Source organism: Cupressus sempervirens, chromosome 1 (assembly GCF_028749045.1).
Source record: "Cupressus sempervirens isolate cs-2001-9-10 chromosome 1, ASM2874904v1, whole genome shotgun sequence".
NCBI lineage: Eukaryota > Viridiplantae > Streptophyta > Pinopsida > Cupressales > Cupressaceae > Cupressus > Cupressus sempervirens.
In genome coordinates this window covers 98,966,664-98,993,328 of record NC_143118.1, presented here as the reverse complement: position 1 = coordinate 98,993,328, position 26,665 = coordinate 98,966,664, and the positions used below count along the sequence as shown (strand labels likewise).

Sequence of the window (26,665 nt, the reverse complement as noted above, 5' to 3'; positions counted from 1 at the left end):
AGTTAATTTCGTGCTAAGCATTTAATTGGGGGGCTAGTTTAATGTGTTAATTAATATTTTTCTTGCTCCTAGGGCCCCAGTCGGCCAGCTAAGGAGAGTATAGGAATTGGGTATAAGAGGAAACTCTTTCCCCTTTTCTCCTCATTCCTCACTTCTCTTTGGTGCTTAGGCGATTTTTGGCTAAGGGCAGATTTCTTCTTCCTTGGACAATTTTTTGCAAGGGCAAATTGGTATTTTCCTTGGATGATCTTTTTTGCAAGAGTAGATCTGCACTCTTCTTGTTTGGTGAATTTTGTGGGATCCAAATTTTGTGGAAGGCGAATTTTGTGGGGGCAAATTTTGTGGAAGGCAAATTTTGTGGGAGCCGAAATTTGTGGAAGATAAAATTCTGATTTTCAAGAGGGATTGCTATTTTCTCGTAGAGCTAGGGCCTCAAGATTTGCAAGGGGTTTGAAATTCTCGAAGTCTGATCCTAAATTCCAAAAAGAAGATCCGGCTATTGGTAAAAGTAATTTCAAATCATTTAGAGTTGAAAGGGGTCTTTAAGCTGATTTCCTTCTTTCGTTCTTGTCTAGATATTGTCTCCCTTGGTTCTTCTTGCACTCATTGTCCACCACTTTACCATCTCGTAATAGGGCAACGAGATGGAGGATGGTAGTGCAAGCAAGAATCCTAAGGGAACAAACACTAAGAAAGACAAAGAGGATATGATGCCCAAAACAACTTTCTTCTCGAAAATGAGGTGAATAATAGATCCGACTATTGGTAGGGGTGACTTTTAATCATTTAGAGTTGAAAGGGGTCCTTAAGCTAACTTCCTTCTCGCGTTCTTGTCTAGAGATTGTCTCCCCTGGTTCTTCTTGCATTCATTGTCCACCATTTTACCATCTTGTAATAGGCCGACGAGATGGAGGATGGTAGTGCAAGCAAGAATTCTAAGGGAATAATTACTAGGAAAGACAAAGAGGATATGATGCCCAAAACAACTTTCTTCTCGAAAATGAAGCGAATAACCGATACCAATATCAGTACATTAAACATGATACAGGTAAAGGCTAGACTAAAGGAAGGACAATCCCCTTTGGCAAAGAAGATATACAGAAGGCAGTTGCACATCATAGCCCAGGTGTCGATACTTCCATTACAACCATGATGAGCGACATTGGAGCAACACTTGATTTTGAAGATATCAGAGAAGAGGACATCAATGAAGCAAAGCCTAGATCAAGATTGGATGAGCTAGGAAAGGTTACTATCAAGAAGAGACATTTGAACACCCTTTCCTCCCTCAATGCTTTTGTTGGATTTGCAAAAGAGTATGAGAAGAAACAAGCAGCAAACAGTGTGATGAAATCGGCGAAGCTCAAGATAAAGCACACACCTTGTCCTCCCATGGAAGAAATCAACGAAAGGATAGCTAGGTTCATTGCCTTAGCTAAAAGAATGAAAGAAAAAGGGAGAGTCATATTAGAAGATCATTTAATGTAAGTCCAAGTGACAATTTCTCTTTCTTTTAGAATAGGACAAGTGTCTATTTTTGATTGGCCGCCATTTTGGTGCCTTCTCATTGGTTGCCACTTTTACACTTTTTTCATTGGTCCATTGGTGAGGTGGAGTCTTCTTATTGGCCAATGGGGTGGCAACCCTAATTAGGGTTTCTAGGATTCGATTTGGATCGTCGGTTTTGCTTTAGATCTCTATCGTCAGTTGTAATTTTGGCATCTGTAAAAGGTCATTTGCTCTCATTTGTAAGGATCAGAGAAAATTGTTGCATAAGATAATGCCAAAATCGCTTCTTTCTCATTGTTGTGACTTGCATGGTGATTAAGAGCCTTTGGTATTATTGCATGGTTTCTACTTCCAAATAGTTAGAGTAACATTTGTGAGGGAGTTATGTTGGAGGATTGTTGCCAAAATACTATCAAAATTGTTCTCTATTCATTGTTGCAACTTGCATGGTGGATATACATGATCATTTTGGTGTATTGCACGGTTCTTCTCATCTCTCAAATTAAAGTAGGATTTCATTTTATTTTGTTAGAGTAGAAGTAGATGGCTAATTGTATGGTGATGTTAGTGAATGTTTGATAGGGATCAATACTAGACCACTAGCATCCTAGCGGCTTGTTAGGAAGCCTTGTGTGGCAAACCAATTTATTTTAATTTTGAATCATTGCATCTGTGAAGGTAGGGCCGTTGGTTAGCTTTCATTAGATTCGATCCCCGTCCATTTGCTAACCTTTCCATTCGTAGGAGTAGGAGTAGAATAGTGAGTAGCTGAAGGAGTAGGAGTAGAATAGCGAGTAGTTGGGTAGTCAAATTTCACTCTAGGAAAGTTAGGAAGGTAGAAGTCATTAGAACCATTATCGCCTTCTCCTTGCACAATCAACATTATCTGGCACTACATCCTCCACCATCATTGTCATTATCAACATCACCTGGCACTCATACAAAATCATCACCATCTCGCCCGAGTCATCCTCGAATGAATAGTGTAAGGCCGCTTACGTGATTACCAGTAAATCACATCGATAAAACTGAGCGAGTATCCACAAGTGTAAGGAACATTGGAGTTATTCTCATAACCCATGAGCAATAACTTTTCAAGAGGAATTGTATGTTTGATACTTCGTATTGGATATCCAATTACTAATATGTTATGTAAGTGATACAAAACTTGCATCAACAGTGATATATGCGAAGTTGATTTTGTGATCCGAGATCGAGCTGAGGTCAAAGATCAGTCAAGAAAGAAGTTACAACACCTATACCAGAAGACTAATTACTTGTTTGGGTAGTAAGCCCTTCTTGTAATTGGAAGTGCATGTTTGGGCAGTGAGCTCTTCTTGCATCTACTGTACTACAACTCCTAACAGGGATTCAAAGTCTCCTAACATGGACTCTCTATACTGAATTTGTTCATTGACTCCTAACAGTGTCCATCCTCTAAAAAGGAACATTTATATTAGTATATTATCTTGCGGGTATCATCCCCACCGGGGTTTTCCCTTGGCCAGGGTTTCCCTAGTTAACAAAATATGGTGTTATGAGTTATCTTTGTGCATGGTTATTGTTACTGTTCAACATTACTTGTTTACTCTCTTATGTATGGTTCAAAGTAATAAATAATATTCAGTTGGCGACTAAAGTTTGTAAATCCTCCCCCGCCCGCCCCTCAGTAATTCCTATTTCTAATAGGTTTTGCCTTTGTTACTTGTGGATAAGCCCAATCTATCCTCTTGATTAATTACTGATATACCTCTATCATCATTAATCTTTTCCTCCTGATTCAATGAATCCAATGCTTTCTCAATCATTTCCTGTTTTTTATGCTAATGAGTACTCTTAATCTTGTTTAACTATCATATCCAAGCCTAAGTATTCGTTTATTGCTACTAACTCCATTATTTGTGCATCCTCCTCTTCATTTATTACCCTACCCAGGTTCACTTTTTGGTTGTTGAAAACTTGTTGCCTTCTCCGTAGGAATCTCCACCCAATTAGGATATCTTTCATAATCCATTTGTAATTAACTGATATTTTCTTAATACGTTCTAGTTCCTTTACAACCATTGTCTTAACTACCTCTGCTTGTTCTAAGAATAATTTCAAGTAGTCCTCACACTGTTCCAAACTAATATCAGATTCCTTTATGTGCATCTATCTCATTTTCTATGTTGGTATTTAGTTGAAATCCCCTCCTTACTAATTCACTTTCTGATAGTAAATCAAATTATGGAGGGATACCAATCAACAAGCTTTGAGTTTTCGCCATCTTCTACAAATCAACAATTTCTTCTTCATCTCATGATATTGGTTAATGTCTTTAGGCGCAAGGTGTTTATTATTCATATTTCCTCAAATTGATTGACTCTTGCTACTCTTTACGATCTTGCGTAGAGAAGCTATTGTCAGCTGGATTTAATTGATTGACTCTCGCTGCTCTTCATGATCCTTCATAGAGAAGCTATTATTAGTTGGATTTAAGTTGATTCACATACCCTCCATATGGGCATCAATGGGAATCATACCTTGATTAGGATCCCTTTTCTGATCCTCAACATTAAAACCTCCCATCATTTAATAAATTTAATAATGACCTCTGGTTATAGGAGAGGACATCTTTGTCTAGGGTTTATCAATTTAACTCTATTATGCTCAGGGTTTTGACAAAACATTGGGTTAATACTTAATAGTATATGTAGCATTTGTCATAAATGTAGGGTTCTGGCAAAGTCTGTTTAACTCTTTATTATTTAAATTAATTCTAATATTTTTTATTAGTATATATCATTCCATATAAATAATTAGAGGTCATGTACAGAATAAATTTTATGAAAATAAAACCAAATCGAATGTCCTCGACCATTGTGAGAGACTTGAGTAGGAAGATTCAAAGCATACGCATTTGCCAAAATAGGGAAGGTTTGATGAGTTGTAAATACAATGATTTAATGGTAGAACATTTATAATTTATTAGAACGGATTATACAAAACCTCAACTCAAATTAGAAACACTGAACCAAGTCCAATACGTATAAACTTGAAAAGAAAAAGGAGGGATGCAATGAAGCCACAACCATGGTTTGTAAATTGGGAGTGGCAAATATTGAGGTCATGTGTTTCCTCTAATCGATCTTCTCACAAGGGTTAATTTCTTTCCTCAATGTTTTAAGATTGTAGAGAGTAAGGCTAGTTGAATACTTGTCCCTATTAATGATACAATACAGAAATGCAAGTTATCTACTGCAGTCTTCTTTGCTGTTCGTCTGATATTTCAGAAATGAGAATGAGTGACCTTCCAAATTATGGAAATCCATCAATAAGGTATGCGTGTTTAATCAATTTCCAAAACAACATCAGAATGTGTAATTTAGTGAAATAAAAAAGAAATGACTACAAATACCTGACCAAATCTCTAGTTTGCTAACACGTATTTGATCCACTTCTCAAAGTGATATTAAATATTCAGACTCTAGTTTATCCCTACTGCATTTCAATAGAAATTGATATATATATATATATATGGGGAAAGGTTTGTGTTTAAAAACAATAAAACAAAATCTGTAAAATGCACAATCGATTGGATTGAAGATCAAAAAGTATAAAGAACTTATTGGAGTGTGCACGAATCTCAATTTACTATTTTAAAAGAAAAAAGCACGAGTAATCATTGTTGACATCAAAAAATACGATAAACATTTTGTTTTGTTCATTTCTAATAACATGGATAATTAATGCAAATATCTTTGAGTATAATTTTTCAATATATTTTTGAAAAAAATAAAAAAAGTTAGATTAATGAAAGAAAATAATGTTCATAGAAGATAAATTTCAAAGATATTCGTATAAAAAAGAGGATAATAAGAAAATATAGATTCACATCATTTTTCTTAGTAATAATATTCACACACGCACACACGCACACACGCACACACACACGCATGCGCACACACACGCACACACACACATGCACACACACACGCACACACACATGCACACACACGCACACACACACGCACATGCACACGCACACGCACACTCACGAAAAATCAAAAAATCATTGCAATTTTATCTGCTTCATCAAAAGGAAATTTTTGGTGATTTAAAAAAGATAGAATATTCTCTTAAAAGAAGATAATATCAAAAGATAATATTTTGACAAGAAGAACAATAAAATACAGATTTTTTCTTTTCTTTGCAATCTTTTTCTTAGTAATAATATTTAAACATGTATGTTTTCAATGAGAAGTAGTTACAATTACTCTTATTTCAAAGTCTTATCAGCAAAAAGTAGATTTGAAAATGGTTTAACGAGAGACTAAGGTGGTTTTGAAATGTGAGACAAGTTAGCGGACAATTATGGATAGTGAATTCCACAATATAAAGCCTATTGGCTAACAAGGTTAGGAATTTTGGTAGCATTTCAAGTATTCTAGGAAGCAATATTTTAAACAAAGATTGATAGTAGTTCAAATTGCCAAACAAGTGGTAGTTATTACAAATGTGTAGTATACTAAAATGGTGATCTGTGACGGCAAGATAAATGTCTTGAACTCAAGTTCTTCATTTTAATCTTCTTTTTTTTTAAAGAATAAGTAAATGAAGGGAGGGCTGTGAGTTTTGAAGATTCATCATTCTGGTGGCTATAAATGGAAGCAAATTTCTAGAAATATATTAGAGTCCGTAAAATAAAAAAAAAAAACTAAAAAGAGCCATTGTATTGAAAAATTGGGGCAATGAACAAGCTTGAGGATGTTAAAATTTTCAGGTAAATTTTTACTGCAATATTTTAAACCAAATTTAGTAGTAATTGAAATTGCCAAATAATTGAAATTTATTGCAAATGTGTTGTATAATAAGGGAGCGATCTATGAGGTTAAAATGAATGTCTTGAACTCAAGTTCTTCAGTGGAATCTTCATATTTTATATCTATATAATGTAGAAACCTAAAATCTGCCAAAATAAGTAAAAGGAGAGAGGATTATGAGCTTTGAAGATTCCTTTTGGAAGTGGAAATGAATTGTTATGGAAGACAATTCAAGCTGACCAAAAAAAACTAAAATGAACTATTATATTGAAAAGCTGTGTCGACGAACGAGCTTGAGGGTGTTAAGACTTTAGGTAAAGTTTCGCCATACAAAGAGCTTTAAAAATACCCATTACAATGTGGATACAATTTAAAAAATGTTGGTTTTTGTAGTTTAAAAATTATGTTGGAAAATATCACTTAAATAACCTAAAATGCCATGCTGATAATGTTGCACTTCAAAAAGCAATTGTTCCAATTGTATCGAGTCTAGGAACTAATATGAAAATGTGTTTTTGCAAAAATCATTGTGTTAGTAATGTCTCTTGAGCCACTTGATTTTTTCCCCAAAAAATCAAGGTATAGGCTTTCTCAATGCAATATCTCTTGGAGAGATGTTGCCAGAATTTTCACCCTATTCTCAATTTGTTTTAGGTTTTCTGATAGTGGACGAAGAATTGTTTCTGATTTGCAAATAATATTTTTGTAATGTCCCCAATTCATAAGGTGACAATTAATTATAATCTCTTGGATAAATCTTGCCAAAAATTTCACCCTATTCTCAATTAGTTTCAGGTTTTCGGATAGTATATGAAGAATTGTTTCTGATTTGCAAATGTTTTTTTTGTAATGTCCCCAATTCATAAGGTGACAATTAATTTTAAATTGATTTTAATGAAGTTGTTGAAAAATGAACAAAATATATAATGATGACTTGATATTAATTAATTAAATTAAATAATAATAAAATATCTTGAAATGTCACTTTATTAAATAAATTATAAAGTTATCCAAATAAGATAAAATTTAAAGTTGGTTAAGTGTGTCTAATAATCTAGATGATTCTTGGAGTTCTTTATAAGGAGGTTGGATGGAGGAATCAAATGTGTTATTGGATTTGATATGAATGTATCATATTTTGCATAAGCTGATTTTATGAGGATACAGACCTATTGATGTAAGTTTTGTTCCACTACAACATGTATAATCAACACATAGTGTTCTAGAATGAAACATCGATTGCTCAATCTTCTCTTAATATAAGGTCATATCTCATGGTAAGCTTGCAAATTAAGATCATGAAATGACTTCAAGGTTCCATTAACTGTGGATACTCGCTCAGTGAATTAGTGTGATTTGTTGATATTACTTAGGGGACTTACGTGGTTCATTCAATGGATACCAATTGCTTGCACTTCTTAAGATATAGCTTCACAATGTGCAAAGAAAATTTAGAGATTTTTGATTCTCTAACTTCCACTTAAACTTGCTAGCTTCAATTACTTCTAATTGTGAATGTTAGGAATCATGAATGCACTTGGACTCTACTAGATGTAATCTTGTCAGCAACTCCACCCACCTAGTAGAAGTTACTAAGGTATACTCCAGTGGTTTTTAAATCAATATCTCCTCTTTAATCCCATCACAAATTCAAACTAATTATTGAATATTAACTGAAGTTGAGTAGAATCACCAGCTCACCATACAAGGCACTCCTACCATCATGAGAAGGCTAGTGACCTAGTTTATATCGAGTCTTACAAGTAAACATCTGCAATTTCGTTCACTCTTGTAAACTACTTCTAAATAGTTGAGATCCTAATCTAAGTGAGAGATGCAAAGAACCATGCAATACCCCAAAATGAATGCAAAGAACTATGCAATACTCCAAAATGATCATATATATCCACTACACAAGCACAACAATAAATAGAGAACAGTTTTGGTTTTTACTTTGGCAACAATTCTCCAACATAACTCTTCTTACAAATGATGTGAGCAAGTTGTTTTATAGGGGCTCGATTACAATGAATGACCAAGATTAATTTGAAATCAAGGGCTGAGATATATCCGCATAAGCCTTAAACAAAGTTTTCATAAACATAGTTACAAACATTAAATGCCCACCCAATTACAATTAAGCACCACCATGTGAATCAATAGAAAAAATAACATTGATTTACAAGGACCAATGAAAAATTTAAATGCATAACAACCAGATAAGGTGCAATAACAAGTGAACCAAGAGAAGGGAGCACTTGTAAACAAAGGCACCAACTAGTAGACCAATGAGAAAATTCGAATACTTCCAAAAGCCAATCAGAAAAAAGAGCACGTGGGCATATGCCACATGGTGCACCAATGAGAAAATTCAAATACTTCCAAAAGCCAATCAGAAAAAAGAGCACGTGGGCATATGCCACATGGTGCGAAAATGGGCCAATAAGAATTAGGCATTTATTCATCAACCAATGAGAAAATTTAGGACAATGTGGGCCTATGCCACTCATTGATTTGGAAATTGTGCTCCTCCTCCCCTTTCAGTTCTTGCTGGATGCCCCAATTCATCTCCTCCCATCTCGACAGGAGTTGAATGAGCATGTCAGACTTGACATCTACAGACAGTACATTGCCATTACTTGGGTTGACCCTCCTGGTTGGTTAAGCCCATGGATGTCCTTTTACGCGAAACACTTTTTAAAGATGTTTGATGGTATTATTGTTCGTCCTAGCTACCTTTCTTAGAGATGGTCTCATGCTCTGCGTATCTCTTTGGGATCTTTCAGAGATGGGTCTCATTGTCTTCGGGTCTAGACTGACCATCATATTGACAGTGGAGAGCGGATCTGTAGACTTTGCACTTCGGGTGAGGTTACGCCCACTGATGTCCTTTTACACAAAACACTTTTTAGAGATGTCTGATGGTATTATTGTTCGTCCTAGCTACTTTATCGGAGATGGTCTCATGCTCTGTGTATCTCTTTGGGATCTTTCAGAGTTGGGTCTCATTGTCTTCGTTTCCAAATTGACCATCATATTGATAGTGGAGAGCGGATCTGCAGACTTTGCACTTCGGGTGAGGTGGAGATTGAGACACTTCATTTTCTGTTGCCCCATTTATTATGAGATTAGAGGGAGATTTTTCTGCTGGTTTCGGGATTGCTTTTCTCTTTATGATTTTTTCAGCTACTATGATCAGCATTGTCTTGCACTTCATCTTCGAGAGACCACTATGCTTTGTGATAACACGATCCAGTCACTGCTTTCGCATCGACACTCCTCTACTCAACTCATTATTGCCTTTTTCACACCATTATCTCTTTTACGTGGGGTGGAAAGGCCTTCTAGCTCTACTAGATCTACCTGTTGTCGGTAAAGTTATAAAATCGCTGATGGGTAGATTAGAATGTAGTCGGTAATTGTTATGTAGCCGACGGGCCCCTTTGGGAAGGTTCTTCTCAATAATTGTTGTGTAGCTGACAGGCCCCTCGGGGAGGTTCTTCGGGAAGGTATATGTACACCACCCGAGATGATTGTAATCATGATTGGAAGCACTATGTAATCTCTTCGGCATATGTGCAAATAATAAAAGGAGTATTGTTGTGTTACACGTTCTTGTCTATTGTCTGTATGCATTAAACTATTTACCCCATATAGTAAACATTTGGCGTCGTTGCCCAATGGACCTGGAACGAAGGCAGAGGAATGAAGACTAATGCCGAATCAGCTAAAGAAAAATAAGAATAAGCTATAGGAAAAAGATGAATTACGCACAACACAAGGGAATTTAATTTTGGCACAACAGGCCAAATGCAGATGAAGGTTTCGATTGCTGACGGACACCGAAGCACTGAGGAATTGCTGGAAGAGACTCGACAGCAGTTGGATTTGGTGGAAGAAGCAAGGGAGGAATTTCTTAACTTGTATACGCCAAGGGAAGAGAATTTAGACGGAAGGGGATTAACTTGCATGGCTTGGAGTGTCGAGGGAGCACGAGCGTCGAGTGAATTGTTCGTTCGAGATACACTTCCGGAACGGACAGCTTCGCTTAACGAAAACCCTTCACCAAGTAGCACGACTGTCGGATATAAAACGATTGCTCAAAACAGCGCAGGTGTTCAAAGCAGCGCGAGTGTGCAAAACAGCGCGGGAGTACAGAACAACGTGAGTGTGTAGAATAGCGCAAGTGTGCAGAACAGCGCGGGAGTCCCTCAAACTCGAATAGTAATGTTTGGACTAAAGGAAAAATTGCCAAAGTTTGATGTTGATGGAATGACCAATCCAATCCGACATTGTAAGACATGCAAAACAATTTGGATGGCGAACGGCATAACTGACACAGATGAATGGGTCCGCCGATTTTCGGCAACCCCAAGAGGCGTAGCAATTGATTGGTTTGCCGATGCAGAGCCCCAAAAATTAACTAATTGGGCCGGAGTTAAAAAGGAGTTTATCAGTGAATTTCAATTGCTGCGTGATGACAATGAGATCGGAGCAGAAATATACAACACAAAGCAAGGGAAAAATGAAACAGTCTGAGTATATGTCAGAAAATTAAAAGAATTAATAAACAAGATGGAAAGTAAGTCGATAGATGGGCTGCAAAAGAGATGGTTCATTGAGGGACTACGCTCGAAGTTACGAAAGAAAATGAAGATTGTGTTGCCATCGTCATACACCGAAGCATACAATCGGGTGATGAATTTAAAAAGTGAGCAGAAAACAAAAAAGAAGAAAAGTAGCTCATTCGACTCAGATGACGCGTCTTCGAAAGAAGATAGCAGTGATGACGAAAAGGGCAGCAAGAAGGTCCGAGCTCTTCAGAAAGATATGCTCTGAATGATGAAGGAATTTAAGAATATGCAGAAGGAGACGAAGGGAAATGAGCTATGGTGCACAGAGTGTAAGACAAGAGGTCACACGAAGGGATCCTGTCCAAAGAACCAGTTTTGTGAGATTTGCCAAATTATGGGACATTCCTTAAAAGAATGCCCCTTCAATATGAAAACAAGAGGGGCTGAATAGGTGCTCCTGACACAGGAGGCTTCTGTGGCAGGACCGAGCAAAAACATTAGCAACGATGGTGCCACTTCGGGTGGGTACAAAAATAATAGAAGAGGGCAAAACACCAATACCAACAACAATGCCAACAATAATAATGGGAGCCGCAGCCAAATTCAGTATAACACGAACGGTCGATTGATGGTTCAATGCTGAGCATGCAATTTGTGAGGCCACTTTGCACGAAATTGTACATCAGTGAATACACCAAAGTTGTTATCCCGATGGTGCGGTCCAGGAGATTATGAAGATGCCAAGTGCCGGAAATTAGGAGTGAATTTGATCACCATCGGGATAGATGAAGAGGAGGTTCTGGCAATCACACAGAAACAAGCAAAACTGTACCTCGACCTGACAAAAGAAAATAAGACACTAGAGGAAGCGTAGAGGAAAATTGAGAAAGCAACACAGGCGGAGAAAGCACACTTGAAGGACACTACTGGTACCTCAACAAGGAATTGCGCGGAACAGAACATCATAGGACAGATATTACAAACTGAAGTACCAATCAAAATAAACAATCTATTGCTCACAATGCCTTAGCTCCGATCGACACTTACAAACATTGCTCCAACTACTAAATTACTAGGAGACCAAGGAAGGGAGAAGGAAACTGGAGCAAGTGCAGAGGACCCAATGTTGCTAGCCCTCACATTTGGACAGTATCCGGCGGTCGTCGAGATGAGAATTCTGGGAATTGTTCTGATAAACACAATTGTGGACGAAGGGTCAGGCATGAATGTGTTACCGGAAGATACCTGGAAGAAGTTGGGACAACTGACGTTGTGGCCACCTACATTTCAGTTGCTCACGGCAGACCAGTACAGGATCAAACCGTTGGGAATCCTAATGGCACAACCAGTGACTATTGAAACACAACCGTTCCTACTTGATTTCGTTGTCATCCCGCTGAAGAGGAGAGGATATGACGCCATTTTGGACTGGGGATGGCTTGTACAAGCAAAGGTTAAGCATGATTGGAAGAAGAATACACTATTAATGGAAAGCAGGGGACGATGATTCATTATTGATTTACACACAAATGGTGGACAAAGAAGCCGTATCATCTGATTCTAAAGAAGAGGATGAAGGAAAGCAGCAGTTGGAACCCAACAAGGAAGGAGTCCTATGGTTGGAAGTTGAATTGACGGACGATGATTTGGATTTGGTGAACGGCCTTTTCCACTGGCAGATGGAGGATTACGAGCTCTTTTTGAGCTGTAATATGTTAAGGGTCGACGAAGGTGAGAAAGAAGAGGGAAATGAATGTCCGAAGGAATACAGAGAAGCAGGAGAAGGAAAAACGGTTACGACAAAAGCTGAAGGGAAGAACATACAGTACAAACTCAGAAAAAGGAAAGATTCCACCATACGGTACACAATAAACAAATTGTGCAGAAAGAAAATGTTACGTCGAACCATAGATATAGTAGAAAGGTGCTAGCAGCAAGGAAAACAAATCATACGGTCTGCACAAGAAACAAAGAGGAAGGGTTTAATAAAAGCTTCAATAGTACGGAGTGAAGCTTCTAAAATCAAGAATACAACTATTAATGACAAGAAGTGGTTGTCGACGGAATTCATGGTATTGAGTTTCGAGAACAAACTGGGTGATATGGAAAACCTGATGCAGAGATCGTGTAACTTAAATTAACTTGATGAGCGACGATTGCAGGCATAATAGGCCACGAAGGTGACATAGAATAGGCGCAAAGCGTGGCATGATAAACACCTAAAACTGAACAAGTTCCAACTGGGACAGCTGGTGTTGAAGTATGACTGACGAAACGAAATCAAACCAGGCAAGTGTAAAGTCAAATGGGTTGGGCCATACCAAATCCAGGAAGTAGGTGATAACGAAGCAATAAAATTATGGACATTGGACGGGCAGGAAATTTCGGAAACGGCAAATGGTTCCGAGTTGAAAATATATCATGTGCGACCTATTCCGTTGTTGACGAATATCAAGGAGCAGTAAAAAGAAAAAAACAAACAAAATAAAATAAAATAAAAAAAGTTGAAAAAAACAAAAAAAGTTATTGTAGGTCACCATACGATCTTTTAAAGTGCTACTCATGGTTGTATGGTAAAGCATATTAATACTGTACGGTCATCCTTTTATTTCACTGTACAACAAACAAGGTTGAAGAGTACGGCAGTCACCGTACGACAAATAAACGTAGCACAGAGGTGTATTGCCATACAACCATTTTATATGGTATGTTGGGCATCGTATAGCTTGTTTAAGGGAGATTAGTAAAACATCTGAGGCATTCGTCAAACACCGTATGCTGGTAAGCAAGGTTAAAGGCCGCATGTGTAGACGGATATAACCAGTTTGTACGCTCAGGAAGACCAAGCACAAATACCGTACGGATGTTAGGAAATCAGGAGAAGAGATTAAGTATTGTACACCGTATGACCAAAGCACGCTGGAAGCAAACGAGTACCGTACGGCCATAAAGAAGAAATCAGAAGGAAACAAAAGGGGAAGCGTACGACCAAGGCATGAAATAAAGAAAGAGCCATTTTCGTACACCAAGTAGGGAGCCACTTTACTGGACGGCTAAGACAATCACAGGAGGAGATATCATTCAGCAAGGAAATGTTGTAGCTGTACAACAAAAAGAAATAGAGGAAGGAGCCAAAAAAAAAAAAAGAAAATCGACGACAAATAAAAAATGTTCAGAATGAATAACGCATGGTGCCCAAGGGAAGGGAAAGACATAAACAGGTAGTAAAACATAAGCAGTTGCCAAAAAGAGTGTGGCATCGGAAGAGAATCACAAAAAAGGTGTGTTCTATAGAGTTTCGTGTAGGTTTGAGAGTGCTAATTTGGTCTCGACGGCCTCGCCTTGTATCCTAGGGCAACCCCATGGGGACCCTGCTGACCCCCAGTCGGTGCAGTTATCAATTGTGGGAAGTGTGACCAATTGATGAGACCTAGAGCTGCTGCAAGCATAGAGTGTCTGTGTACCAGAGGTAGAGAGAGCACCAGAGCAAGCCTTTCGAGAGGGGTGATATGTTTTGAGGCACTCGGAGTAGGTGTTGGACGTGAGGTTGTCTTGGTGGATGCATAGAGAGCTCGGGAGGAGCTGATCATCCAGTTGAAGGTAGTACCACGACGCTTGGCTTAGTGTACCCAGGAGTTGGAAGCAGAGAAAGCGGCATGGGTGGCTATCAAAGTCAGCTAAAGAAACTATATTGTGTTGGCAAAGGCTGCAGATGCAATGTATTTTGGAGACCAGTTTGATGCAGGTACGGAATGAATGTGAAAGTGGTGTGATGGAAACATATCCATCTTGTTATAGTTAGTTAGTTAATGTATCTTGTTTTGTTAATTTGTCTCGGATATTTTGTAATTGTCCTTCGGAGACGACTATTCTTTTTGGGGGGGATGATGTTGTTGGTAAAGTTATAAAATAGCTGATGGGTAGATTAGCATGTAGTCGATAATTGTTATGTAGCTGACGGGCCCCTTCGGGAAGGTTCTTCGAGAAGGTATATGTACATAACCCGAGATGATTGTAATCATGATTGGAAGCACTATGTAATCTCTTCGGCATATATGCGAATAATAAAAGGAGTATTGTTGTGTTACATGTTCTTGTCTATTGTCTGTATGCATTAAACTAGTTACCCCATATGGTAAACACTACCAGGCATTCCAGATGCGTCAAATCACGGACCGGCTATTTGCATCAGCAACACTCCTTTACTAGTGGCCACATATAGGGCAGTGCCTAAAACCATCGACGTACATATCATTCAGTGACTGACTTCTTTTCGCCTAGAAAGGACTCTTAGTCTCTTTCTTGGCCTTATCTCTGGTTCTTTGATGCTTTATCTTGTTATTGTTGTATTTTTTCTCGGACACCTTTGTGTGCTCCTGCTGCTGTCAACCTCTTTGTTGTAATTATTCAGTCCCATAGACCCTTTGTTGGTCTTTTGTTGGACATTAATATCGTTATCTTATCTTATCTATCCTCTTCCTCATCCTCCTTTCCACATTCAGTTAACCCAAAGACAATCTCATCAATCATCTTCATGGGGACACTTGACATATTTATATTGGTTGAGCAAAGGACTGCCACCTCAGCAAACTCATCTAGAAATTTGATAAATACGCTTCACTTGCTGGTGAGAAATCATTGTTAAGCTTTCAATTGTGATGGCTCATCTTCTCAGTTGCTTCTTTTTCTTGAAATTTCTTCATCATTTGCTCTCTTATCTTAAAACTTCTATGTTGTTCTGATGAATAGGTATCAACTTAGCCTTCCTTCCAATGCTAATATATATATTCAAATATATATATATATTTTTTATCAGTTTTGAACTACCAGAACTCAGTTATAGAGTTCAAGGTGCTTGCAAATCAGTATTATTAACAGGTTACTTACAAATCAATGTAACAGAGATAGCTTAAACAAATAATGGCATCAGTGCATCTTAGCTTAGTTGCTTTAATTTTAATTCTTGGGGTTGTGTAGTGCAAATCTCTTTCTTTTCTTTTTTCTTGTACTTTTACTCATTCCAGAATGAACTTGTGATTCATCACTGCATGCTTAGTTGAGTTTTTCAGACATTCAATTGACAGAATTATTTATTGAGACAAACATAAAAGTGTTGTGACTTTATCATCCTGTGTCCTGACTGCCAAACATTTTCATCAGTTATTATTTTTATGTTCTCTGTGTGCACTTCAGGTTGTAGAAGCTGGCATTGAGCCTAATGGCTTGTGTGCACGCCGAGATTATGCTCGTTGGCTGATTTCTGCTAGTGCCATTTTTGCAAGGTTCAACATCCTTTCTAGTGCCTTTTTAGTTATGCTGTATTCGGTTGTTTGATACATGAGGAATGCATTGCCTCTACTAGCTGTTTAACTAATAAATCATTTTGGTTGTTAGAAATCCGGTATCAAAGGTTTTCCCAGCAATGTTTATTGAGAACATCACAGAACTTGCATTTGATGATGTTACACCTGAAGATCCAGATTTCCCTTCAATTCAAGGTTAGCATAAATACTAATCAAAGTAGAGTGTCATCTACCTCCACTTCTCTATCAATTAAAGTTCAACTGGCCATGCATTCATTGTAGTAACCATTTGGGTTTTATATTTATGGTCTGTTAGCTAAATATTCTTCAAGTATCGCAAGAACTTTTTTCATTTTGTCTGCCACTGAATGATCAATATTCTGAAACAGGATTAGCAGAGGCTGGATTGATTTCTAGCAAGCTCTCATATAATGACGAATTTGGTTCTGTGGAAGGAGGAAATTCAAGTAGTTGTTTATTCTCGCCTGATAGGTGAGGGCTAACTCTCAGTTGTATGTAAAAGACTTGGCCATTCCTAATGATTGTTAAGTTAAAATCCTCTACACAGTTACTTTTGGCAGTTAAATTTTTAGCATCCATTCAAAACATCCATTCTCTCAATTATTTAGTCTTTCTCCAGTAAATCTTTTAAGGCTCATCGTGCATATTTTATGTTTTTTGGTCATGCAATTTTAACTGTTGCACCTTATCATGCATGTTTTGCATTGCTGCACTTTTGTGGATCTGACTACAATAGTCCACTTTCACGTCAAGACCTTGTCAGTTGGAAAATTGCCTTAGAAAAAAAGCACTTGCCAGAAGCTAACAAGAAGGTAATGTTGGACAATCTTCTTAATTCTGATGCTCTTTATTTCCCAATGGCAGTCATGGAAAAGATGAACTGATTATGTTGGAATTGATATAAATTTGAATTTAATTTCCTGTCTTATTACAGATGTTGTGGAAACAGTCTGGATTTATTGACATTGACAAAATAAATCAAGATGCTTGGCCTGCTATCTTAGCGGACCTGACATCAGGAGAACAAAGCATTATTAGTTCTGCATTTGGTATATTTTTCGTAATTTTTTCTTACAAATTATGTTCACCTAAAGCTATCATTTCAATGTCTGATTCAATTTCATTAACTATCCTTTTCTGTCTAAACAGGCCACACTAGGTTGTTTCAACCTGACAAGCCAGTCACAAAGGCTCAGGCCGCTGTTGCTCTTGCAACTGGAGAAGCAGCAGAACTTGTCTCAGAGGAGCTTGCTCGTCTTGAAGCAGAGTCATTGGCCGATGCTGCAGTTGCAGCACATGCTGCTCTGGAAGCTCAAGTCCAAAAGGACCTTAATGATTCCTTTAAAAGGGAGCTTGAATTAGAGAGGGAGAAAATAAAAGAGACAGAAAGATTAGCTGAGGAGGCAAGATTGGAACTAGAAAAAATAAAAGCTCAAAGAGAGGAAGAGAAGTATTCGCTTCTAAAGAAGGAAGCTGCAGTTGACGCTGAAGTTGAGTTTCTTAGAACACTTAAAGACGAACTAGAGAAACAATATCAGACTATTTCAACGAAAAGGGCGGAAATTTCTTTTAAAAAGGACGAGATAGATAGACTTAGAGATGAAGCAGAAGATATAAAGATTGCCTTGGATATGGCAAGGGCAGAAGTAGAGATTGAGAAAGAGGCACTAGCGTTGACCAGGTAATGTCCTGTTTGTGCTGGTAGATTTGTTCACTTAAACTGGTTTGTTGTAATAATAAACTTGGCTTAAAGTGGTTTCAGGGATAAATCTGCTAGTTCAAACCATGGTTTAAAAACTTGACATGGCAATTGCTTAGCTGACCCAAAAATATTAAGATTTGGAACTGGGCTAAAACTTTTTGAAATGCAATAAATCAGTAAACTAATCATCAAACAGTATACTGTATTTTAGTAATATTGTTTAAGAACTTTGCAGATTACTGAATTTGTGAAAACTGTGTGTGTGTGTCTATATAGTTCGAAGCAAGAGTTTGATACCAATATTATCATTACATATAAAGAATGATTAAAACACGACTCACACGCGAATGCTGATACCAATATTATTCCTCCTTTGGCCATGCGCAGGATCACCATCCCATTAGGAGGAGATGATGGCAAGAAGGCCAGGTTTCAATAGAATAGGTTTTGGCAGGATAAAGAGGAGAGAGCTTCACATAACAGAGGGAATGGGAGGAGTGTGAATTAGAGCAATTTCAACAAATTGCAGAGAGGAAGAAGTAATCACAATAATTCATGGAAGGACAAATCCTTCATCATTCTCCTAAAGATCCTGACCTCACTGACAGATTATTTCAAGTATTGAGCTCCCTTCGCCAAATACTGCAGCTGAGGATGCCGTAGGAAGTGGATATTTGAGTGGTGGCATTGAAGTTATTCTGACCAAGCAAGCATAAGATCCCTACTGAATGATGCATAATTTTTTCCTGATTGAATGCATTATGAGGGGTTTGAAAACTGAGATCTTGCATGGAAGCCCCATCGTTTTTGAAGTCTAAGTTTTTATATGGTAGATTGGGAAACCAATTTTGGTCTGATCAAGCATCACATTAGAAGGTTCCTGATATGGATCGAACTGGTTAATCTTCCCTCTTGATAGGGTAATTTAGAAGCTTTATGCCTTGGGGTCCTTTCTTGGAGTAGATGAGGATCCCTTTAATGGTCAGTTGGGTTCAATGGCAAATATTTGTGTAGAAGTTGATCAGGAGGATGGGTATGGGAAGAGCTGGAATTCATGAGATAAAGTGGGGATTGGGTCTAGAAAATTTCGATAGAAAAGGGGCAGGTAGAGGGGGAAATTGTATGATGGTGAGGTTTTGGCCATAAGCCAGCCTATTGAGGATCCTTCAAGATCAAATCAGTTTAGAGAATGATCCATTCTTGGCGAATTCAAACTCTAAACATGTTCTTGAAGTCAACCTAGAATTGGGAGAGCTAATAGAGGCATGAGTAGCAGCCAATAACAAATCACTGCTAATGGTGTTTAATTTTGGTGGAGCTTCAGCCCGAGTTGCAGAAAGGACCACTCATTCCTCTCCTATAGACCAAACTAGAAAGTCTTAGGTAAATCTCTCATGTTCAGGAGTTCGGTCTCAGATAGCTTCCACTTCATACTGGATTGTGGTCTCTTCTCAAGCAATAGAGCAGGATGGCTCCCCTTATAAGATCCCAGAGATCAAGGATCAATTCATGAAGGTGGCTTGTGATCTAATAGACACCACCAGTTCCTTTCAAGATGGGTTTGGGGATGGGTCTGCAATGGCAGATAATATTGTCCAACAAATTGCAGATCTTCAGAAAGCTTTGTTGGAGAATGGAAAATTATTAGAGAAGTAACTCCTGCATTTTGGTGAAATAGCAGACATAGAACATAACAATACCCTAGGAGAAAGCACTAAAAAGTTGGGTATCATCTTAATTAAGCTAATAAAACCTCTCCAAACTGTGGGAAAAGTAGGCCCAGAGCTAGGAAGATTCTTCCAGAGAGAAGAACTTTGGATGGTGATGCAAAAGGTTAGGTCAAAATCACTATGATGCTGAGAATAGGGAAGGGAACTCCCTTTGCCAAGGGACTGTGAGGCTCTTAACATGGAAAAGTTGCTTAAACACCCTTAACAACCAACACTTTGTCAAGCAAAAATTGGAGCATTGGATTTAAGATTCCCCCTTGCTAACCACCTTCTTTTTGTGCCTTTCCAATCACTGTAATATCATCAAACAGTTTGCTTGCAAGCTGATTACTTTGTTTTCCGATTTGTTCTCAGTTTGCAACGATATATGTTTGTTTGTTGCTATTTGCTAATTGTCTTTCAGATTTCATTCAATATAGAAAACCATACATAATATATACTTGCAATATAACATAGAAGATTAAATGCTGATAACACATAGTTTATTCAGACTTCATAAGAATTGTTCAGACTTTACAAATCAAATTTGAACAGTATTGCAAACCTGAAAATTTCTTCAAACTTAGTAATGATGCCCTAAGTATGCTTCAGACTTGCACCAGCAGTAATGAAACCCAAAAAAGGTAGCGCCAAGCCTTTTGTCTGCAGATTTAACACTCTCAGGTGGTATGGCTGACTGATATTATTAATGGAAGACCTTCAAGTTGTAGTTTCAGACCCTGTATATCCTCAAATGCCAAGGCCAGCAGTCCCACACCCAGCATATATGTAAATGCAGCAGTAAAGAGTATGGCTCAGGCTGGAAATGTACAGCCAGTACAATATGAAGCTACAGCAGTATTAATGGGGTATGGACAGGTATGAGTGTCACAGCAGTAGATATCAACTCAAAGAGCTTCAATGCACAAGTCTTCTATAGGATTTTAACTCTATATCTGATAAATAAAACTTGAGATGTACTATTGTAATCTGAAGTAATCTTCAAATGAACCCTCAAATTACATTGCTCAATGATTCTCCTGGCCGTGTCTTCCAATAGCATAGAGAATGTCAAATTCATGAGGGATTTCATCCTCACAAACCCTTAAGAAAAATTCTTCAATATTCCATCAATTTTTTAATTTCATCCAACACTCCTGAAAATGAGTTCTTGGAAATCTTTTAGAATGCTCGCATAAGACTGACTTCACTCATCTTACTAATGTTGGGTAAACAAAATCACTTTTCCCCCATTGTTGATGTGAGTTTTGTTTCACTACAACTTTCAAATTTGAAGACTTGATATCCTAAGATGAAATAGCAAATTTGCAGCTCTCTTGAATAAAATTGCTCATGTGCCAAACAATGTAGATGACTTGTGTGATCAAATGAGACAACCTCAAGGTACCTTCTGAATCATGGACTTTCACTCAGTTATAATGATGTGACATGCTGGTTATCACAAAGGGACTTACACTATCCATTCAATGTATATCAACTTGACTTTCACTTCTTCAAACACTTCCAATCAAATAACTTGCAAGTAAATAAAAGCTATCTAACTCTAAGAATGTAAGACAATGTTGATGATGGGGTAAATAAAAGCTATCAATCCTTGCTTCACTAAACTAACTAGGCATAGGAGGGGGTGCTATCTTCAATGGATTCAAAATGATTTTCACATTGTTATTGCTCATTCAAATATCCTATTAAGGTGCAATCTAAGTAAAGATCTCTAATAAAAGTTAAGACACTTGCGATTCAGGTCCAAACTAACCTTACACCTTTACTTACAATCAACAAGTAACAAAAGGTATGGCCAGTAGCATCACCATTAATCATTATTCAACAATATCTTCCATACATCTATTTCTACTTCTAATCAACATGAAATGAAATCCTAATCTAAGTGAGGAAAATGAAGAAACTGTGTAGTACTCCAAAATGATACAAACAATTCCCCTGTCATAGGATACATCAAGTTTCATCCATGAAATTCAAATTTTAGCGGATTTTTTACCCTCTTTGACCTTCATCCGAATTTTATGATATTTAATATAATATTGTTATTTAATAAATTTTATTTTATTATAACAAAATATTGAGTTATTTAGTTTAATTATTTAGCAGCATCAAACTATTTTGACTATTTTGTGCATCTTTACTTATATTAAAAAATAAATAAACTTATTAAGGTAAATTTAATGTCCATATTTTTTTTCAAATGTTTACCCTTGCCGAATTTCAGCTGAATTTCATGATCAACGAACTCAAATTCGAATTCAAACCTTGTGACTTAGCAATTCACAATGAAGACCAACAATGAATTATGAACAATTTGGTAGTATCATAGCAATAATTTTAACAAGTCTTGCTTTATGAATGAGAGAGGTGAGGTTTGCATCATTATTCAAGATAGAGCTGGAAATTTGGTATCTCATCTTGGATATCAAGTCTTTGATTTTGTATGGTATGGTGGAAAAAAAAACTCACATCAATAGAAATTGGTGCTAGAGGGAGGGTGTTTAAGGTTCCCTTAAGAGAAGTCACAAGTTGAAGATGATGTAATATGGGGCTTTCTCGACCACAACAACTCAAGGGGAATTGGGTAACATATTAGAGCGACATCCTGACATTCCATTCTCTTGCTCGGGATCGGAAGATAGGTAACCTTGAATACTAATTAGGTTGCTGATGTACTAAAACAAGAAGAAGAAAAGTCATAGGATTGAAAGGGAGAATCTAGGAAGAGACAAATTCAGAAGATGATCTAAGATGGTGTTGACTTCTTATGCTCACTATTTTGCAAGGTTGCATGGGTACTTGTACCCACACCCTTGGTACTGGTACCCACGTACCCAAGTACCGGGTACACGTATCCCACGTACCAGGTACTCGGTGGAGAGCATCATAGCTAAGGACCTTGATTAAGATTCTGATTTTTTTTTTGAGTTTTTTAATTTTTGTATTAGCTTGTTGTTTATCAAACTTAATTCTATACCAAATCAGTTTGAAACTTTGATACTCATTAACAATAAACTTTATCACTATTCAAGTCATAAGTTTATCATTTGCAATATGTCATTGTCATATGATTTAGGATCTTCTTGTTCATGTTTAAAGTCTGCCTTCTTTATTATGCATCTAAGCATTTATTATGTATTATTATTTCAAACATATAGCAAATCTGAAACTGAAAACAATACATTACATTTGCAAACTTTATCACTGTTCTTGTTTTGAAAAACCATTGTCATGACTCATAATTTCAGATTTTTTATAAATATAAAAGTATAATTTTTAAATAAGTTTGACATACCCAAGTACCTCCGTCCCCTATTATGAAAAATACTTTAAACATTAAACATTCAGCAATAGCATATATATATATATATATATATATATATATATATATATATATATATATATATATATATATATATATATATATATAATAATTTGACTTATGGCTCATATTTTCAAATTTCTTGTTTTGAATGCTCAATGTCATGACTCATGACATATATTTTGATTTTTATATTTTCTATAAAATATTAATTATATAGAAAAAAATTAGGCATACACACGTACCCCCGTCCCCTATTTTGAAAAATATGCGTACCCGTACTCGTTCCCGTTCCCGTTCCCGTACCCACGTACCCGTGCAACCTTGCTATTCTGTTATGCAACCAGGCTGGACATAAACATAAGGTAGTAAGATATCATTTTAGCTATGCTCTACGGAGTTTCCGGTACGGGGTTGGCCAAAGCCAAAATTTAGGGGACGGCGAGTAAAAAACATAGGGGATTTTTTTAATATAGGACAAAATACAAATATGCATATCATAACATTGATAAAACATTCACCATAGGCATTTTAGAAGATTGATACATGGAAAATTATCAAATGACAAATACTAAGTACTTCCATTGTAACAATATCACATACAATTTTAGCAAAAATCAAAATGCCTAAAGGCTCCAAGTATTATGCATGAAATTAGAATGAAATAAAGAGAAGTACAACTGAAATAGTAAGTAGTAAATTCTAAATGCAATCTTTCCTCACTGCTGCTGCTGCTCTATATTTTTTTCTTCCTTTTAACAAGTATGTCAAATCTAAAAATGAGTAGAAGAGTTAGTGTTTTAGTGTTTTAATGGACTAAATATGGTTTGCATATTTTTATTATGTCTTTAAGACAACTAGGGGCCTGCACAAACAACAAAAAATAAAAAAATAAAAAATTGGGAGTGTTTGATCTTTACCCGATTGGTTGGAAAGAAGTTGATGGCCAACAGTTTAGGGGACGTCCAGAAGTTTCTGGGATATTTGGGAGATGACAAAGCTGTCCCCGGTACTGCTGGCTGTCCCAAAGTTTCCTTTGAAAAAAATATTGCCGTTCTGGGGACATTTCCAAATTTGACAAAAAAAGGATGGCTCTAGGGGTGGAAAAAATCTGTCTGTGCATCAGCGTTTCGTCCCCAGGATGGGTATGGCCCCAAAATCATATGGGACGTGTCCCCGCAGAACATTGGTTTTTAGATTTGGGAGCTTTCAATACTAATTAGGTTGCTGATGTACTAAAACATGAAGAAAAAAGAGCTTTGGATTGAAAGAGAGAATCTAGGAACATTGGAATGCGAGAGACAAAATTTAGAAGATCTAAGATGGTGTTGCCTTCTTACGCTCACTATTCTGTTATGCAACCAGGTTGGACATAAACATAAGGCAGGAAGATATCATTTTAGATTTGGGAGCTTTCAATACTAATTAGGTTGCTAATGCACTAAAACAAGAAGAAAAAAGGCTCAGGATTGAAATAGAGAATCTAGGAAGATTGGAATGCGAGAGACAAAATTCAGAAGATGATCTAAGATGGTATTGCCTTCTTATGCTCCTTACGCACACAATTCTGTTATGGAACCAGGCTGGACATTAACATAAGGCAGAAAGATATCATTTTCGATTTGGGAGCTTTCATTTAGAACCAAAGAGAAGACGACAGACACTACACAGTTGCTTGAGCCATTTTTGCAAGCAGAGGAAGTTGGTTTTGAATTTGATAGAGAACAGCTAAGAACTGAAAGACAACTTAGAGAAAGACTAGAATGTGAGGAAAGAGAAAGGGTACAAGGAGAAAGGCTTGGAGACCTCAAAGACCCCCTATTAGAAATCCAATTTAGAGGGAATCAAGTGAACCAAAACTAGATACAATCTATGTTTAGATTGGAGGAGATTGTTAGCAATGTGGGAGATTGTTGAGATGGCAGACATGTTGTATTGATGACAGGTTTTGTCATTGATGTCAACATATGTTCTATGGTTGCAGACAGACTCAAATTCTGTATGTTGCAGGCTATGGGTCAGTACAGTATGGATATTGTTCTGCACTGCTGAGTATGCAAGCATGATTTTATGTTGCAGATTGAGTATAGACATTATGTCTGTGGTCACAACATTTGTATGTGATGGATTCTATGAGTTACATTTGTTTTAGTGAAGGCTGGTTGGAGGCCAGTGGACAGGGAATTTTGCCAGAGGTAGTTGCAATATTCTGGATGTAACTTGGTTGCAAGCTGGACTGAATGTTTGCGAGCATAGGTGTTAGAAGACTTTGCTGTGCATGTATGTTCGGATGTGTGGATCATTTGGTTAATGCTGGAATGGTTGCTAGCATGTAACATGCGATATATTGTCCTAGCAACCGACTAGAGGATGTAGCGTGTTGATCTTTATTGGCAAGCATTAACTATGGATCCTAGTGTGTGAATCCATCTATGTAATGGTTGTATAATTGTTTAAGAAGGTGCATATGCCTTAGTGTCGCTCTATTTATTTATCACCTTCTTGCGAATGATTGTGATGGCTCATGTTCCCAAATTGCTCCCTTTGTGAATGTTCTTCATCCTTCATTGTTTGGAAATCTTCTCCTTGAATTGCTCTTGAGATTGTTCTCATATTGACAACTTGGCCTTCTTGTTATAATTGGGTTTCCTTCTTGTTGATCTTGGATTTTGAAATGAAATTCAAGATTGAGATAGCATCTCTTAACCATACCAACAGTCTTTTGCCTCCTTGCATCATTGTTCACTCGATTCAATTTTTGTGCATTATCCCTGGCATCAAACTTGAAAGAGCAAACCATTTGGATTAAGGTTATGAATTGAAAATAAAGTACAAAATTGAAGGGCTCAAGAAATATCTTTCATGATTAAGCGCATTCTTCTTGGAACAAGGATTAAGATTTCCATTTCAAATGGATTTTTGTTTTAGGATTTGAAATTGGGAAATCCAAGCTTTAGACTTCTTGAAACTCAGACCCTGGAAATACATCCTTAGAACTTCTTGAAACTCAGCCCCTAGAAATACATAATTCCTTTGGTTTAATTTACTTAAGTCGGTCTGATTTTGCACTTCACATTGGATTCTTATTGATCCCAATCTAATCTCACATTCTTTGATTTTTCTTCACATCTCTGCTGATCATCTTCGTTCTAAACGAATTAGAGATGGTTTCAGCTGTATTCTTTCTAACATTTATGCTCCCAATGGCAAAAGTGCTAGAAGGAAATTTTGGGCAAATCTTGCTTCATTCAGACAAAAGTTTCTGAATGATGTTTGGATCATCATTGGGGGATTTCAATACCCCTCTTCAAGTAAAGGAGATGTTTGGAGGATCTCAAATTCAGATTGACACTAAGATGAACTTATTGGAGTTTACATATAACATCAATCTTAGAGGGGCCTCTTGTACTTAGACCAATAGAAGACAGGGAAATGATCTAATCCAGGTGAGACTAGATAGAGCTCTTGTTTCTAATGATTGATTGCTGGAATACTACTGTTCTCTAAATGCTTTATCTAGGTGTAACATAAAAATTAGGGGCACAATGAATATGTGAGATTAAGATGTGTATATTGAACCCCTAATTTTAGATGTACAATAGAGAAAGCGAAAGACAAACCTTTCAAAGGACCTAAATTAGATTGGCACTACCCAAAGTGGATACAAGGGGTTTCAATGCTAAATTCAAGTCCTTTTCC

The 26,665-nt window shown here is 37.1% G+C and overlaps 1 protein-coding gene across 2 annotated transcripts in view; it reads left to right on the top strand.

Moving 5' to 3' along the window:
• LOC149576410 (uncharacterized) overlaps positions 1–26,665 on the top strand; it is a 115,760-nt gene that overhangs the window by 40,715 nt on the left and 48,380 nt on the right. For both annotated transcript variants that reach the window (XM_089817189.1, XM_089817184.1), the window contains 6 exons: positions 16,079–16,167; positions 16,280–16,383; positions 16,578–16,680; positions 16,946–17,021; positions 17,144–17,258; positions 17,359–17,890. In XM_089817189.1, coding sequence (XP_089673315.1) covers positions 16,079–16,167; positions 16,280–16,383; positions 16,578–16,680; positions 16,946–17,021; positions 17,144–17,258; positions 17,359–17,890 — 1,019 coding nt within the window. The remainder of the gene's footprint in view (positions 1–16,078; positions 16,168–16,279; positions 16,384–16,577; positions 16,681–16,945; positions 17,022–17,143; positions 17,259–17,358; positions 17,891–26,665) is intronic.